We start from the raw sequence: 17361 nt of genomic DNA, 5'->3' as shown, positions 1-17361 counted from the left end.
GGAATACCATGAAAGCCGTGATACTATTAAAATGTCTAACTAACCTTTTGAGAAGAACTTGTGAGAGACATCAATGCTGTGCTATCAGGCTAACAGAAGCTACCTAATGCTGTATCCGACTACAAGAACAAATCGAACGTAACAGTCTGTTCATTTCTGGAGACTGAGAGAAAACCGAGACCAATGTCATTGGACTGTAGCCCATCTCTCTCCACCACTCAACATCACAGTGAGCCTTCGTCATGTTACTCCACATTCGTCAGAGCCTCAGTCATGTATTTCCTGAAAGGCTCTTGCTCAACATTGGCCCAGCTCAAAATAGAAACACACACACATCCCTTTCCTGTGATTATCTAACATGATTCAGATCTTGAGTGTTGTTGAGTATTGTGTGCATGTGTATTTTCCATCCTCCTCTGTGTACATTGACTTCAATGCAAAACCTAGGAGGCTCATGGTTCTCACCCCCATAGATTTACACAGTAATTATGACAATTTCCAGAGGACATCCTCCAATCTATCACAGCTCTTGCAGCATGAACTGACATGTCCACCCAATCAAAGGATCAGAGAGTGAATATAGTACTGAAAGCATAAGCTATACCTAGCTGGCACTACAGTGCATAAAATGTGGTGAATAGTTGACTCATAGAGAAAAACAATTGAATAGTTTTCAAACACATTTATTTAAAAATGAAGGAGAAGCAAATGAGAGAGCTATATGTCCTTGTATTTGTTTTCACTTTCACTTACTTAGCAAATACATCTAGATAGTTTAGCCTACTCAAACACCTGGCTCAGAGAGGGATCCTATATTAGCTAGCTGGCTATCGAACACTGGAACTATTCCAAGGTAAGCTTTTGGTTTTATTAATTTATTGCCTCCAGGGCCCGCCAGTGTAACTGCTAAACTGCTTGCTGACTGTGCACTGTATTGCATGATTGTAGCGGGTTTACTAACCTTTCCTATTAGCTATGTTGACTATGACGTTAGCTAATATGGTGACAACTTATGCTGTGTGTAGAGATTAGCAGATATGATATGAAGGTTTGGCTTGGAAAACTGATGTGTTGTGCACAAGCACCGGACAAATGTGAGAGGAGAGCGCATAGATGCGAGAAGGAATTATACAACTAGCAAAGTTATCATGCTGTTAGTATGTGTCTGATCAGGGGTGTATTCATTCCACCGAATGAATTCAGATAAACATACCTGAATTCGTCCCGTAGAAACTCTCGTTTTACAATGGTTGGACTGATTACACCCTAGATCAGCTAGATGCCAAGATGCAGGCAGGTATGAAGGCGGTATTGAATGTGTCACTCTCTGTCTCACCTTGATTACAAAAAAAAGTATCTTGAGCCGTGCACCTACGTTGTAAGCTTTCATTCATAGGCTAGGTTGTAGCAACCTCATGATGGGTATAGAGAAAATTAGAGTATCATGTAGCAGCCTAAACCTATTGATGTTACTTTGAGCTGGGTGAATGACGAAAGTCATCCAATATTCTGTAATAGAAATAAGGCCATGCTCATTAAAAAAATGTAACGTCCTCCCTCATCTTAAATGGCACTGACCGCCACTGGTGTGTGTGTGTGTGAGAGAGATTTACCTTCATTTAAACTAGGCAAGTCAGTTTACAATGACGGCCTAGGAACAGTGGGTTAACTGCCTTGTTCAGGGGCAGAATGACAGATTTTTACCTTATCAGCTCAGGGATTCAATCTAGCAACATTTCGGTTACTGGCCCAACACTCTTAACCACTAGGCTACCTGCCGCCCAAAAAAAAAAATATATAAATTCATCCTGGTCATCTCAACAAGCTCGTAATTTACACACCAAACAAGCTTTAGGCTTTTGTTTTGCACACCCCACATTTTTGGGTTAGTGACACATGTTCTCATATGTAAACTTTGAATCCAGGTTTTTCGATTTAAAAAAAAAAAGGCACTCAAAATCTATCTTTTGGGACGATCTTGAAAACTTGATTGCTGACATGCAACACATTTTAGGACTGTATAAACAGTGGATTAATGAAACAAATACCAAATTTGTCTCAGGTTCTGTGCACTGTACAAACAAATGCAACGTTTGGACAACACATCGACAAGAATAGCAAGGAAGCGAGAACATTGTTTTCTAGAAACACATGGTGACAACGGCAAAAATAGAACAGATTTGAATCACAACTGTGTCACAATAGATATGAGAAGCCCACTATAAATTCACTTAGCCTTAGTTCACGCCGATTTGACTTTATTTTAAGTTTATATAAGAAGCACTTGTATTATTATATAATGAAGTAAGACAGATTTCAAATTATTTGAACTTTTTTTAAATCACTAAAAAAATGTAAATATCTTGCAATCAGTCATTTCAGTTAGGCTACAATTTTGCAATTTCATACCACTAATACTCATAGAAACTTGCTAATGAACTGCCTTCAGTATGGGAAGCCATATAGATAATATAAAGACAACTTATCCAAACTTACCATTGTAGAAGCTGCATTCATATAGGCACACAAATGATCATAACATAGGTCCATACGTATACTTGACACAGGTATCCGATACAGTAATTAAACTCATGGGTCATTCAGCTCCCCTGCTCTCTCATTGGCTGATCATTGTTAGAGACAGGCTTTAACCAGGCCTTGGTCCAAGGGTCAGTCATTCCTTCACAAAGGCTTTGAAGATCTCATGCTTTCCTCCACCATAAACACACTGGAAGAATCTCAATTGGATTGCTCTATTCCTTGCGTCCTCTCATCGCCTCCTTTTGGAAAAGGTCAAAGTTAGTTGAGTAGAGAAAACATATGTGCTTGTATGAAATGACTCTCCTGTCCCACTAGCATGTCATCGGGAAAGTTACATTTACAGAGGAAGATCCCCAAAATACATGTGTGTAGTGGTCAAAAGAAATGTAGCTAGTTATGCTACATATTTTATATATAAAAGGATAAGTTGCGTATCGTTTCTAAATGTGGGCATGCTATTCCACATGAGAAAATAATGGCTGATTCAAAGGGGATGTGGCAGATTTCAAAACTCTTCGCGGTAGATTTCGCAATTGAAAAAAAGGCTAAGATTTGGAACTCCTGTTCTCCATTTACCACTTCACGAAGAGTTGGTGGTGCTGCATACGGCTAGTGCTCATCATAACCACCAATCAAATGCTTTTAAATCCCTAATGGGGGGTGTGAAAGTGCACTTTGGGACAATGTTATGGCCTCTAAGAAAGCCCAGGGCAACCCTGTTTGGTCAAAGAACATGGCTGTTAGAGTGTAGTAAACACGTGTGCCATCGATCACACTTCACCCAACACCCATGACATGAGTTGTGGTCTGCTGCACTCCATTCTTTAAGGGAGTGCAGCACCCACCCATTGGTCATTTCAACAATAAACAGTATACATAATAATAGTTTTATTGTACAAAGCGATAACTGTATAGACCAACACAGACCTCAAACTTGCCTTGTGTTACCTACAGTACCTTCAGAAAGGATTCATACCACTTGACTTAACAAAAACAAATTGTGTTGCAGCCTAAATTCAAAATGGATAAAAGAAAAGTCCCCCTCACTTCTCTACACAAAATACTCAAATGACAAAGTGAAAAAATTCCTCACAAAGAATGTACTAGTACTGTATACAACATGTTGAGCGGCAGTTTACAGACTGAAGAGCAGACTTGTAAACAGAGTAACGACTTCCGTATGTTTGCCTTAACATAGACATTCATTGATTAATACCTCAATTCTTTCATCAATAAATCCATCTATTTGGAATGCAATTTAAAGTAAGAATCCAACAGTTAGCTATGACCAACAGCAAGCCCAGCTAGAGGAAAAGCATAGTTTAGGTTTAGTTCAAATAAAATAGTCCATTCACTTTGAAAAACCATCAAAGTAGCCAGGGTGGGTTAATGTACCAACAACTAGCTGCATACAACACATTTCATCCCTTCATTCCAATACAATATACTGTAGGCTACATGAAGATAAAAAAAGGAGCACTGAATGCCGTTTAATGACACTATGTCAATGATTTATCTCCTAAAAGTAATAAAACAATTAGTGTTCAGTGTATAAAATCTCTTACAAATACCGGTCCCCAGGGGCGGACTGGCATTTCTGACACGTCGGCCTATTATCCAAGGCCCCCCCCACCAGCCCATTTTTCCCTTGAGGCCCCCCATTATAAGCCAAGTAATGATCATTTTGCAAACATAAAAAATGAACTAGTTAGACAGGCCCAGTGGACCAAAAATGGACCAGCCCATCTGGCATTTGGCTCAAATGCCAGATGAACTAGTTAGACAGGCCCAGTGGACCAAAAATGGACCAGCCCATCTGGCATTTGGCTCAAATGCCAGATGGCCAGTTCGCCCCTGCCGATCCCGACTGGTGGAAATAATTTTACTCTGGTTTCATGCTGTAAGACATATAGATATAGTTGTATTTCCATGGTAATGACACTGTAGCCCTTGTATGTATAGTGCATTCGGAAAGTATTCAGACCCCTTTACATTTCCCATTTTGTTACGTTATAGCCTTATTCTACAATTAACACAATACCTCATAATGACAAAGCGAAAACAGGTTAAGAAATTCTTGCAAATGTATTAAAAGTCTAACAGACAAACCTTATTTACATAAGTATTCAGACGCTTTGCTATGAGACTCGAAATTAAGCTCGGGTGCATCCTATTTCATTGATGATCCTTGAGATGTTTCTACAACTTGACTGGAGTCTACCTGTGGTAAATTCAATTGATTGGACATGATTTGGAAAGGCACACCTGTTGGTCCCACAGTTGACAGTGCACGTCAGAGCAAAAACCAAGTCATGAGGTCAAAGGAATTGTCCGTAGAGCTCTTAGACAGGATTATGTCGAGGCACAGATCTGGGGACGGGTACCAAAAAAATTCTGCAGCATTGAAGGTCCCCAAGAACAGTGGAAGACGTTTGAAACCACCAAGACTAATTCCTAGAGCTGGCCGCCCGGCCAAACAGAGAAGTCCGGGGATAAGGGTCTTGGTCAGGTAGGCGAACAAGAACCCGATGGTCACTCGGACAGAGCTCCTCTGTAGAGATCAGAGAACCTTCCAGAAGGACAACCATATCAGCAGCACTCCACCAAATCAGGCCTTTATGGTAGAGTGGCCCAACAGAAGCCACTCCTCAGTAAAAGGCACAACAGCCTGCTTGGTGTATTCCAAAAGGCACCTAAAGGACTCTCAAACCATGAGAAACAAGAATCTCTGCTCTGATGAAACCAATATTGAACACTTTGTCCTGAATGCCAAGCCTCACATCTGGAGGAAACTTTGCATCATCCCTACGGTGAAGCATGGTGGTGGCAGCATCATGCTGTGGGGAAATTTTTCATTGACAGGGAGACTAGTCAGGATCGAGGGAAAGATTAACAGAGCAAAGTACAAAGATCCTTGATGAAAACCTGCTCCAGAGTGCTCAGGACCTGACTGGGGTGAAGGTTCACCTTCCAACAGGACAATGACCCTAAGTGCACAACCAAGACAACGCAGGAATGGCCTCGGGACAAGTCTCTGAATGTTCTTGAGTGGCCCAGCTAGAGCCCGGACTTGAACCGATCAACCATCTCCGGAGAGACCTTAAAATAGCTGCTGTGACACTCCCCATCCACCCTGACAGAGCTTAAGAGAATCTGCAGAGAAGAATGGGATAAAACTCCCCAAATACAGGGGTAACATGCTTGTAGTGGCATACTCGAGGCTCTAACCACGGGCAAAGGTGCTTCAAGAAAGTACTGAGTAAAGGGTCTAAATACTTATGTAAACGTGATTTCAGTTTATTTTTCATAAATTTACTAAAAAAAAGTTTTTGCTTTGTTATTATGGGTATTGTGTGTAGATTGAAAAGGGGAGGGGGGGGTTATTTAATCCATTTTAGAATAAGGCTGTAACGTAACAACATTTGGAAAAAAGCAAGGGGTCTGAATACTTTCCGAATGCACTGTACATACAGCTTTATCCTTGTGTTCAAAGCAGGTACAATAACCATGTAGCCAGATTTCAGAGTTAGTGTCTCAGGCCAGGTGAAAGAGCGAAAATGTTGCAGTTTTAAAGCTAATTTCCTGCAAATCTACAAATTGTGTCATGGGGCAGAGCTGTTTTGTCGTTGCAGCTTTAAAGATAATATGCTGCAATTTTGCGATGAGGCAGGGGTAACATTGTGGCTTTAAAGGTTAAATTACAGTGCATTCATGTCAAAACTAAAATTTGGGGGAATAGTATGGAGTTGACAAATTGATTATTTGTGGAGTACTGTGGATACCAATATCCCTGTGAGCCTCCCAGGCCCATGTTGCCCAGGGTTAAGAACATCAATTGTAGATTAATAACATCACACTGTATTACACACTTTAAACTTAATCCACAGATCCTTTGGCCAAAAGCAATTTAATATGTTTTTTGTAATATTAATTTTATAACATTTAAGGTTCAAATGTAATATTCAGTATATCTTTTGAGATCTGGCCAGGTGTCCACGTACCCCACTTTGAGAACCCCATGGTCTACACAGTACAGATCTATAGCTATGGCTCTGATGGGCAGTGTGTCTGGTTGGAGGAGCTATAGGACAGGCTCCTTGTAATGGCTGGAATATAATAAATGGAATGGTATCAGACACATGTAAAGCACGTTTGACTCCGTTCCATTAATTCTATTCAAGCCATGGGACAAAGACAGTCCTCCTATAGCTTCTCCCACCAGCCTCCACTGGTGGCCACCTCTCATAAGAGTTCCATGGTGGGCAGACCTTCATGAATTAACATTTATGACTCCATGGCTTCACAGGATAATTCTTTGTCAGGGGGTTCTCCATTTGATCCAGAGAGGTTTCCATTCTGAAGGAGTGAAATGTCCAGCTGGGGTAGAGGGACCCTCCAGTACTGGAATGAGTTGAAAGTGCATAGGTCATTGCCATCATCGTCTTTGTGTGTGACCTAGAGGTGAAAGGAAGAGGGAGAGCGTTTAATAATTAACAGAAAATAAACAAGAAACTGTTGTAGTGGTGACTTAAGAACTTAGTGACATGGTTTGAAAGGAAGAACGCGTACTGAAAAAAATACAACGTGCAACATCTTGTGGACACCTCAAGTATTGCGCTCAATGGATGTTGATTACAACAATTTCAACCTTGTGCAGTTTGTTCCAGTATACACTTTCTAGGCAGCAGTAACATATATATATACTTACAATCCTTGGAGTATCGTATATTGTGACAGTGTTATCTCGTGCACGTTTCTTAGAGGTCACCGTTGAGCAACCAGAGTCCGCAGATGCACTCTCTCGGATACTTCCAGAATTCTTTACCAGCACACTCGGTGGTGCACTGACCCGATGTTCACTATTTGACAGCTTGCGCGGTTTAAGTGTTTCTTGATGTTCCTCCTGATCTTCGAAATAATACGGTCTCTTTTTGCAGCGTCTCCCCAACAAAGCGAGCAGAGATGGCGGACTCACGCACCCGGCTGCAGCCATGCTTTCTAACTGCGTATCAAATTTGTCAAATGGACGAAAACATGATCTTTTAACAGGCGTGTCGTGGAACAAAACGTCTTCAGCTCGCCTTTTCGCCATGAGTACAAGCCGTGGAATCTTTCAAGCATCAACAACAGGTAACAATGTTTTGACTGAGCCGCGCATCACCTACTGTGTAAATTACACACACGCGGTCTGGCCAATGACAATGGTTGTCACTAGTTAAAGTCATAAACCCCGCCTATATCTACAATTTAAAATCTGATTTTAAAACTAATCTTACCCACACTGCTAACTGTATATTAACACAAACGCACGTTTGTTTTCATGAAATGTTACGATACAGCCAATTTTGACTTTGTGGCTGTCTTATCTTGTGGAAACCAATGAGAGGATGTATCCTGTTCCCGCCCACCACTATCAAGGCTCTTCTCCGCACCAACAGGGTTAGTGCTATCTGGTATCATTGGGACGTTCATACCTTAAACCTTATTTTTAGTATGTGTCCTACTCCCATCAAAACGCAACTCTTGACCTCGGAGCCAGTTCCACTGTATTTTTCTCCCTCATTGTTCCCCTCTAATCAGGGACTGGTTTAGACATTGGATGCCAGGTGGGTGACATTTAGTTATCAGGTAGAACAGAAAACCAGCTGCCTCCACTCGGACCTCGTAGGGTAACAGTTGAATACCCCTACCCTAAACATTTTACATTTCAATTGGGTAAGGACGTCCCAAGGAATCCAGCTAGAAAATATAGCGCCACCTACCGTTAAGTCTGTCACGTGCACAAGTACAGTGAAATGTATTTTTTGCTTGAGCTTTCCCAACAATGCATTAATAAATATCAGTAGGAATATATTTATTTTAAAAAGTCAAGTAGAACCAAAACACACAAATATAAATAATATGAACATGAAAGTAAATAAGCTACACAAAGGATCAGTTCCAGGGTCAGTGCCAATAGCATATTTACAATGTGCAGGGATACTGGAGTGGTAGGTGTATATATAGGGACAAGGTGAGTAGGCATCAGGATATATGATAAACAGAGTAGCAGCAGCATATATGATGATTGTATGTGTAGTCAGTATGAGTGTGTGTAAGCAAATGAAGTGGGTGATTTTCCAGGCCTTCCTTTCACACCACCTGAGAGGCCCTGTTGCTTGAGAAAGCATTATTGAGATGGCCAAATAGGGCATTCAATTGATTAGGACAGTCCTTCATATACATGGTCATTGGGACAATCATTGTCAGTGAATAATTCAATGTGTGCACTGACGGGATCTCCCGTTAATTATATACGACTATGGAATCTCCTTTTCATGTGCTGTGTACATATTTTATTGATATGATAAAGGATTCACCACTGATGTTTATCTTCTGTAACTTCTCGATCTACCTGGCTGTATAGTCTGCAGACAGTAATTGACAAAGGGGAATTGTTGTAGAATAATTACATTGATCATAGTTGGTCATAATGCTTCAAATTATTTCTTTCTGTAACTGCAAACAGAGGGAATATAGGATATTCAATCTAAATAGATCTCCTTGGTCAAATAAATTTGAATTGCGTCATGAACAATACCATTCAAAATTAGACTAAAATGTAAATTACATTTTTTTCTTAAAATTCTGTTTTCCTTTATTGTTACGTGAGGCAGTAGCTAGATCCAGTTTGTAATGCTGAAATTCAAATCATATAATTAGTTTAAAACAACTTTGTCCGACCCTCAGTATTACCAACTCCAGCAACTGACTTTTCCCAGTGAGAAAATACTATAAATAGCCAGTTGGTCACTGTATTTTACAAAATAAATACATTGGGAAGCTGTAGAGGCGGGTCTAACACGCATGCAACCACATCAGGTCAGCATGGAGACATCACATTACATCTAACTGACGACAAACAGTCCAAGGGCTGAATGATTTAGTCATATCAGTCCATTATAGGTGTCTGTCTCAATCTCAAAGGCTTGGATGTAAGGTGATCGGGGAGTTCCGGCAATGAGATATAGAAAATAAGCACATTTACAGCAAACCTTTCCATTGTCTTGTGTTTGTCTTCTTACTCTTTAAAAAAAAAAAAACTTTAAAAAAAAAAAAAAAGCTCTCGACGGCAGCCAATCGGTTGTTGCGCTGTAATGTCACGTCGGACTGCCACAGCTCTCTCGCCGTGGCAACGCTTCCAGTCTGTCATACAGGTACTTCAGCATGGACTGATCATTCTTAGTGAAGGTGGTGGGGACAGACTCTCTCCACCTGCAGTGAAAGACAGTGTTTCTCAATATGCATACTACCGTGCTTCACACTGTCATGCTCCGAGTGCATTCTCCAAAGACGTTCTCTTGAGTACGGAGGATTCATAAAACATTACATTTGAGAAGCAATCGCACTCCCCCAACTGTATTACCTCACCTCCCCATTCACTGAACCATCTTCCAGCCAGGACAATGCCAACAATAGACAAAACAAGATATACACAAATCAAACTTTTTATTTCAGAATTATCAGCTGGATATGTTAATCATAATAATCTAGCTAGCCAGCTAGATATGTTAATCATAATAATCTAGCTAGCCAGCTAGATAAAAAGGCAAAAATGACCTAAAACTAAATGTTATGCAAGATAGATGTAAATTTTTCGTGGGTAGCTACCAATTCTTTGTGGCTAGCTAGTTATCCCTATTGACTTACCCATTCACTGAACTCTCTTCCAGACAGGACAATGGCAATAGAGACGAAACAAGATATACATAATGCAACCGGTTTACTTCATAACTATCAGATAGCTATATGTGAATTGTAATAATGTAGCTAACCAGGGCCTCCCGAGTGGGTAGTGGTCTAAGGCACTGCATCCCAGTGCTAGCTGTACCGCTAGAGATTCTGAGTTCGACTCTAGGCTCTGTCGCAGCTGGCCACGACCTGGATACCCGTTGGGTGGCGCACAATTGGCCGAGCGTCGTCCAGGTTAGTAGAGGGTTTGGCCGGCAGGTGTGTCCTTGTCCCATCGCGCACTAGTGACTCCTGTGGCGGGCTGGGCGCAGTTCACGCTGACATGGTAGCCAGTTGCGCTGTGTTTCCCTTCGACACATTTGTGCAGCTGGCTTCCGGGTTAATTGGGCACTGTGTCAAGAAGCAGTGCGGCTTGGTCGGGTTGTGTTTCAGAGGACGCAGGGCTTTTGACCAACGCCTTTCCTGAGTCTCGCGGGAGTTGCCACGATGAGACAAGACTAACTACCAATTGGATATCACGAATACGGGGTAAAATATATATTTTTTTTAAATATAGCTAACCAGAGTTTAACAGCAAAATGACCTAAAACTAATATTATGTCAATTATTTGTGGGTAGCTAGCTAACAATTCTTCGTGGCCCTTTCGTTAGCCCTTTTGACTTATGGGATTGCAATCTACAGTATGTAGGCAGGTAAACATGCCAAAATGAACACAACATGTATTTATTAATGTATCAAAATAAAATATTGTAGTCAGGCAACATATGTGAATAGGCAGCATTTTATTCCGAAGTCGGAGTGTATTTTCTCTCGCTTCATCTCAAATAATGACCAGCCATTGATTTCAATACATTTTGCGTCATTTTTGACGTGGTTGCGTGTTATTTCTTCGCATACTTTCCGTTGAAGCTTGCATCGGTGCATGCTTCAAAATATATACAAATGGAGTACGCTTTTGAGAACTGCTCTCCGTTCTCCATTTCGTATACTTTGATTTGGACTCATACTCCAACCCTCCTGTGCTCGGAGCACGGTAGTATGCATTTTGAGAAACACCCAGGTGTTTTAGGCCCACGGAGGATTTTCAAAACAACGTTAACTGAAAAAAATTGTATTCTTTACTGTAAACTATAGTAGTAGTTCATTGTATTCCTCCGATCAGTACATCTGTGTTATACATTTTTTGTTGTTGCTTTACCTCCAAATGGAATCCATATTTTAAAATGGCCACCCTGACGTCCTCGTAGCTGAGCTCAATGGAGAGCTCGTTGGCCATGTTCTCAAAGTGGTACAGTAGCGGGCCGAGAGGAAAGGGAGGAATTTCAGCTTTGGTAAAAGTATACACACAGTATACGACTCACTACCAGTAAGTTAAAACGGCAACTGCACCAAAAATGCTTAGAATAAAAGGGAACCTCTTTCACTGGTCAGTAAGGTGGTCTGTTGAACCAATCGTCACTCACCAAGATTGATCCATACGCCTCCAGATTTGAGAAAGTTCCAGATGGTCTCCACGTAGTCGATGACATTGTGCGCCGTGTTGATGAAGAAGCAGGTAGCCACACAGTCCCAGGTGTCTGAGAGCGAAGACCACAATGATACTCGTTTCACCACATTCTATCATTGCTAATACAAACCAACACAGGTTATACAAATAATGTATGTGTCTAGTGTAGAGTGCTCACTTTCACCACTGACTACTCCCAATACGTGGACAATTTACATAACCTGAGAGACACAAGGGCCAGGGCCCATATTCACAGGGCCTGTGTCTAAGAAAAGGAGTCCTGATCTAGGCTCAGTTTAGCCTTTTAGATTCTGAATAAAACGGGGGACCTGATCCTAAATCAGCACTCCAACTCTGAGATGCTTTGTGTATAAAGGCCCTGATCACTTAATGCTCTTGTTGATCTTTCAGACAGCCTGTGTGGGGCTCACCACTCACTAGGCTCTGTGAAGACCCCGGCCACCATGGAGAAGTCAGAGTTTGGAGGCAGGCTCTGGGGGTTGATGCCAGATGACCTCTTGTTGTTGCTGAACTGGTGGATCCACAGGTACAGGGTCATGGAGTTGACCTTTTCACACCTCAAGAAGGAGGAAGGACAGAACAGAGGAAAGTTAGATAAGCTGAACAACAGTAGTGTGAGAAAATGATCACCAACAATAAATATTTTTTTCTGAAGAGGATTGCATGGGGCTAATTTTATATGCTAGGCAATTGATTTGGCCCAACTCAATCATTAAATGACACATGGTGCAACAGATGTAAGGACTGAATTATTGCATTATATGCTAGGCTTAAATGAGGGATGAGGGTGTGTGTTACCTGTTGAGGACAAAGTTGGAGGAGAAGAGCATGAAGAAGCTCCATGCGTTATTATATTTGGCAGGCGTAGCCCAGACGAGCGATTTCCCATGCCATGTGACCAAGCCCTGCCCCCGGAACCAGCACACTCACCTTAGACACATCACTACAGAAACAACCATGCCATCACTGACAGAATACACACAATTGAGAACACAAAATCACACAACTGAGTTAGATTTCAAGACTGTGTGCACTCACCACTTATTGCTTAGAAAGAGTCTCTGGATCTCTTTGATGAAGGGCAGGTAGCAGGAGTCTCCCAGCCTGTCCCGCCTCACTCCAGTCACGTACAAACTGCTTAATGGTGGATTTGAGCTTGTCTATGTCGAACATGGAGGACGTACGCACCTTCCTCAGGTCATCTTGGGCAGAAAGACAGATTCACTTTAACTCCTCCAATGCATCCAATGATGAAAGGATCATGACAGAAAATTAATCTAAGATCTATACTAAATATAATTTCCACTAATACAATAATTTGTGAATTTTGTGCTGTGCGATATACTAGAATAGAAAAACACCTGCAGCACCTCCAACTACACTGAATAAAAATATAAAACGCAACATGTAAAGTGTTGGTCCCATGTTTCATGAGCTGAAATAAAAGATCCCAGAAAGAGCTTATTTCTCTCAACTTGTTTACATCCCTGATAGTGAGCATTTCTCCTTTGCCAAGATAATACACTGCTCAAAAGAATAAAGGGAACACTAAAATAACACATCCTAGATCTGAATGAATGAAATATTCTTATTAAATACTTTTTTCTTTTCATAGTTGAATGTGCTGACAACAAAATCACACAAAAATTATCAATGGAAATCAAATTTATCAACCCATGGAGGTCTGGATTTGGAGTCACACTCAAAATTAAAGTGGAAAACCACACTGCAGGCGTATTCAACTTTGATGTAATGTCCTTAAAACAAGTCAAAATTAGGCTCAGTAGTATGTGTGGCCTCCACGTGCCTGTATGACCTCCCTACAATGCCTGGGCATGCTCCTGATGAGGTGGCAGATGGTCTCCTGAGGGATCACCTCCCAGACCAGGACTAAAGCATCCGCCATCTCCTGGACAGTCTGTGGTGCAACGTGGCGTTGGTGGATGGAGCGAGACATGATGTCCCAGATGTGCTCAATTGGATTCAGGTCTGGGGAGCGGGCGGGCCAGTCCATAGCATCAATTCCTTCCTCTTGCAGGAACTGCTGACACACTCCAGCCACATGAGGTCTAGCATTGACTTGCATTAGGAGGAACCCTGGGCCAACCGCACCAGCATATGGTCTCACAAGGGGTCTGAGGATCTCATCTCGGTACCTAATGGCAGTCAGGCTACCTCTGGCGAGCACATGGAGGGCTGTGCAGCCCCCCAAAGAAATGCCACCCCACACCATGACTAACCCACCGCCAAACCAGTCATGCTGTAGGATGTTGCAGGCAGCAGAACGTTCTCCACGGCGTCTCCAGACTGTCACCTCTGTTACATGTGCTCAGTGTGAACCTGCTTTCAACTGTGAAGAGCACAGGGCGCCAGTGGCGAATTTGCCAATCTTGGTGTTCTCTGGCAAGTGAAAAACGTCCTGCACGGTGTTGGGCTGTAAGCACAACCCCCACCTGTGGACGTCGGGCCCTCATACCACCCTCATGGAGTCTGTTTCTGACCGTTTGAGCAGACACATGCACATTTGTGGCCTGCTGGAGGTCATTTTGCAGGGCTCTGGCAGTGCTCCTCCTGCTCCTCCTTGCACAAAGGCGGAGGTAGTGGCCCTGCTGCTGGGTTGTTGTCTCCTGATGTACTGGCCTGTCTCCTGGTAGCGCCTCCATGCTCTCGACACTATGCTGACAGACACAGCAAACTTCTTGCCACAGCTCGCATTGATGTGCCATTCTGGATGAGCTGCACTACCTGAGCCACTTGTGTGGGTTGTAGACTCAGTCTCATGCTACCACTAGAGTGAAAGCACAGCCAGCATTCAAAAGTGACCAAAACATCAGCCAGGAAGCATAGGAACTGAGAAGTGGTCTGTGGTCCCCACCTGCGGAACCACTCCTTTATTGGGGGTGTCTTGCTAATTGCCTATAATTTCCACCTGTTGTCTATTCCATTTGCACAACAGCATGTGAAATTTATTGTCAATCAGTGTTGCTTCCTAAGTGGACAGTTTGATTTCACAGAAGTGTGATTGACTTGGAGTTACATTGTGTTCCCTTTATTTTTTTGAGCAGTGTACATCCACCTGACAGGTGTGGCATATCCAGAAGCTGATAAAACAGCATGATCATTACGCAGGTGCACCTTGTGCCGGGGACAATAAAAGGCCTCTCTAAAACGTGCAGTTTTGTCACAACACAATGCAACAGATGTCTCAAGTAGTTGAGGGACTGTGCAATTGGCATGCTGACTGCAGGAATGTCCACCAAAGCTGTTTCCAGAAAATGTAGTGCTTATTTCTCTACCATAAGCCGTCATAAGCCATTTAGAGAATTTGGAAGTACGTCTAACCGGCCTGAACACAATTGCATTTTATCGATGGCACTTTGAATGCACAGACATGGTCCTGAGGCCCATTTTGTTTAAGGTATCTGTGACCAACAGATGCCTAGATTAGGCCCAAATTAATTTATTTCAATTGACTGATTTCCTCATATGAACTGGAATTGTTGGATTTTTATTTTTTTCAGTATACTTGTACTACTATGTTTTTATTGCACTGCACATCTAGATGCAGCCTACTACTTCTCCAATCACGAGGAAGAGCATGACTAACAGGGTGGTTACACCAGAAGTTACCTTGTAGTAAGGAGTCTTTGATATCTTTCGAACAGCATGCAAAACAGCAAACTTGTTGTTTGCCTATCCAGTAGTGTCAAAGCTAGTAAGTCAGACCCTCCCTCCTCCGATTGAGTCGCACTGATAATTTGCGTAGTTGGAATTTTCTCAACTTTGTCTGCCTTCTAGTCGCCAGTGATTAAATCGTTGAATGACTCCTTATTTCCTCCTTTCATTGAAAATGATTGCCTTTCAGTAGATTGATTGCTAGAAGTAGCCTAGTGTCTAATGTAACCACGGTTAGTTGCCTAGTGTCTAATGTAACTGAGGTGTAGGAGAAAGCATGTGTGACCTTTCTGACCCTTCAGCTTACCTCTTCACCATACTGCATGTTCTCAAACATGTGGACACAGTCGAGCATGATGGCATGCAGCGCCTCCTGGTTGTGGTCCACACTGCGCCGGATACGGGCCAGGTTGGGCAGGACCCTGGGCAGCGGCAGCTGATGATGATGATGATGCTCCTGAAGACTCCGGAACTGACTCGATTCACCCGTTCCTGAACATGCATCCTGAGATTAAGTGGACAGGAGATGGGGATAAAGGGAGTCCAGAAAAGCATAAGGGAAATAGAAACCTAGCTATATTTCATAGCCTTTTTTAATTATGAAAACACTCAATTCAATATGCAGACTTCTTAAAATTACTTGATCCAGCTGTAATTTTGCACGCCCAATTTTTCAGTTTTTGATTTGTTAAAAAAGTTTGAAATATCCAATAAATGTCGTTCCACTTCATGATTGTGTCCCACTTGTTGTTGATTCTTCACAAAAAAACACAGTTTTATATCTTTATGTTTGAAGCCTGAAATGTGGCAAAAAGTCGCAAAGTTCAAGGGGGCCGAATATTCGCAAGGCACTGTAAATGTTTGTCTTTCTGTCAGCCAGGAATTTAGCCCATATTGTTTTAGTATCCTCTTTTATCTTTGTTATTTTCTAGAGCTAGCTAGCTCCACTTCCTTTGCTTCTGTGCTAGCTAGCTGCTAGCTAATAGATAAACAGAGGTGGTGGTCAGCTATAGGAGGTAAAAATTGTATTATATTGGAAATGTGGTTATTTCATCAATAGCTATTGAACCAAGCATGCCATGACTATGAATATGGTATATTCTGAATCAGGAGCAGATGGAGAGAAAAATATATATATTTTTAAAAATTAAACACACCTTTTTATTTTTTGTGTAATAATATTTAGTATTTCAAATCTTCAAAGCTCTTATTAAACAAAGCATTCCATGTCTATGAAAATGATATATTCTGAATCGGGGGAGGATAGACAAATCCACCTCTTGTTTAAAATAGATTTTTGTTGCTTTCAATTTTCATTAGCTCTTACACAAAGCATGCCACGACTATGAAAATTCTATATTCAAAATCGGGTGGATGGACAAAAATTAACTTTGTGTGTGTGCGTGCGCATTTATCTATCTATACAGTGCATTTGGAAAGTATTCAAACCCCTTGACTTTTTCCACATTGTTATTACAGGCTGACCACACCACTCGCAATCACGTGCGTTGCAAAATAAATGTAGAAATATGTGTTATTCAATTATTGCACCCACACTGCTCGCGAGCGTCTGTGTTGCCAAGGGCTAAAATAGAAGTCATTTCTATTTCTGATGCAGATCGCGCTGCAAGTCCTGCTTCTCCCATCTCCTCATTGGTTTATAGTAGCAGGTACCCACGTGCCATCTCCTCATGGTTTATACCCACGTGGGTAATTGAAAGACGAACTGTTTTGCCGGTCAGCGTAGTAATACTATGAAAGTTTAGATGCCAATCACCATTTAAGCTCTAAAATGAAATATGCCTGGAAGGAGGAGAAATAACTAGAGAAGATTTGGTTGACCATTTTATGTGTGGATTAATTGTCTGAGTAGAGGACCTTGTGC

The 17361-nt window shown here is 41.8% G+C and overlaps 1 protein-coding gene, 1 long non-coding RNA gene and 1 pseudogene across 9 annotated transcripts in view; all 3 read right to left on the bottom strand.

Annotated features, from left to right (window-relative positions):
- The window catches only part of trpm6 (transient receptor potential cation channel, subfamily M, member 6), a 45100-nt gene extending 40480 nt beyond the window's left edge, over positions 1-4620 (bottom strand). For 7 of the 8 annotated variants that reach the window (XR_002953190.2, XM_024416999.2, XM_024417002.2 and 4 more), the window contains exon 1: positions 2497-4620. Coding sequence is in view for 7 of the 8 variants with exons in the window: in XM_024416999.2 (XP_024272767.1) it covers positions 2497-2550 (54 nt within the window). In the remaining variant the exon portion in view is untranslated. Of the gene's footprint in view, positions 1-44; positions 243-2496 lie in introns of those variants that run through there. The other variant, XM_024417003.2, reaches the window with a different exon arrangement.
- Positions 4621-6429: 1809 nt separating this feature from the next.
- LOC112248182 lies at positions 6430-8278 on the bottom strand. Its single transcript, XR_002953189.2, has 2 exons — positions 7250-8278; positions 6430-6996 (listed from the first exon to the last, which is right to left on the bottom strand). It is a non-coding gene; the product is annotated as an uncharacterized LOC112248182 (long non-coding RNA).
- A 1320-nt stretch (positions 8279-9598) lies between these two features.
- LOC112249451 overlaps positions 9599-17361 on the bottom strand; it is a 16416-nt pseudogene continuing 8653 nt past the window's right edge.

Source organism: Oncorhynchus tshawytscha, linkage group LG04, assembly GCF_018296145.1.
Source record: "Oncorhynchus tshawytscha isolate Ot180627B linkage group LG04, Otsh_v2.0, whole genome shotgun sequence".
In the NCBI taxonomy this organism is placed as follows: Eukaryota; Metazoa; Chordata; class Actinopteri; order Salmoniformes; family Salmonidae; genus Oncorhynchus; species Oncorhynchus tshawytscha.
This window is presented reverse-complemented; position numbering and strand designations above follow the sequence as displayed.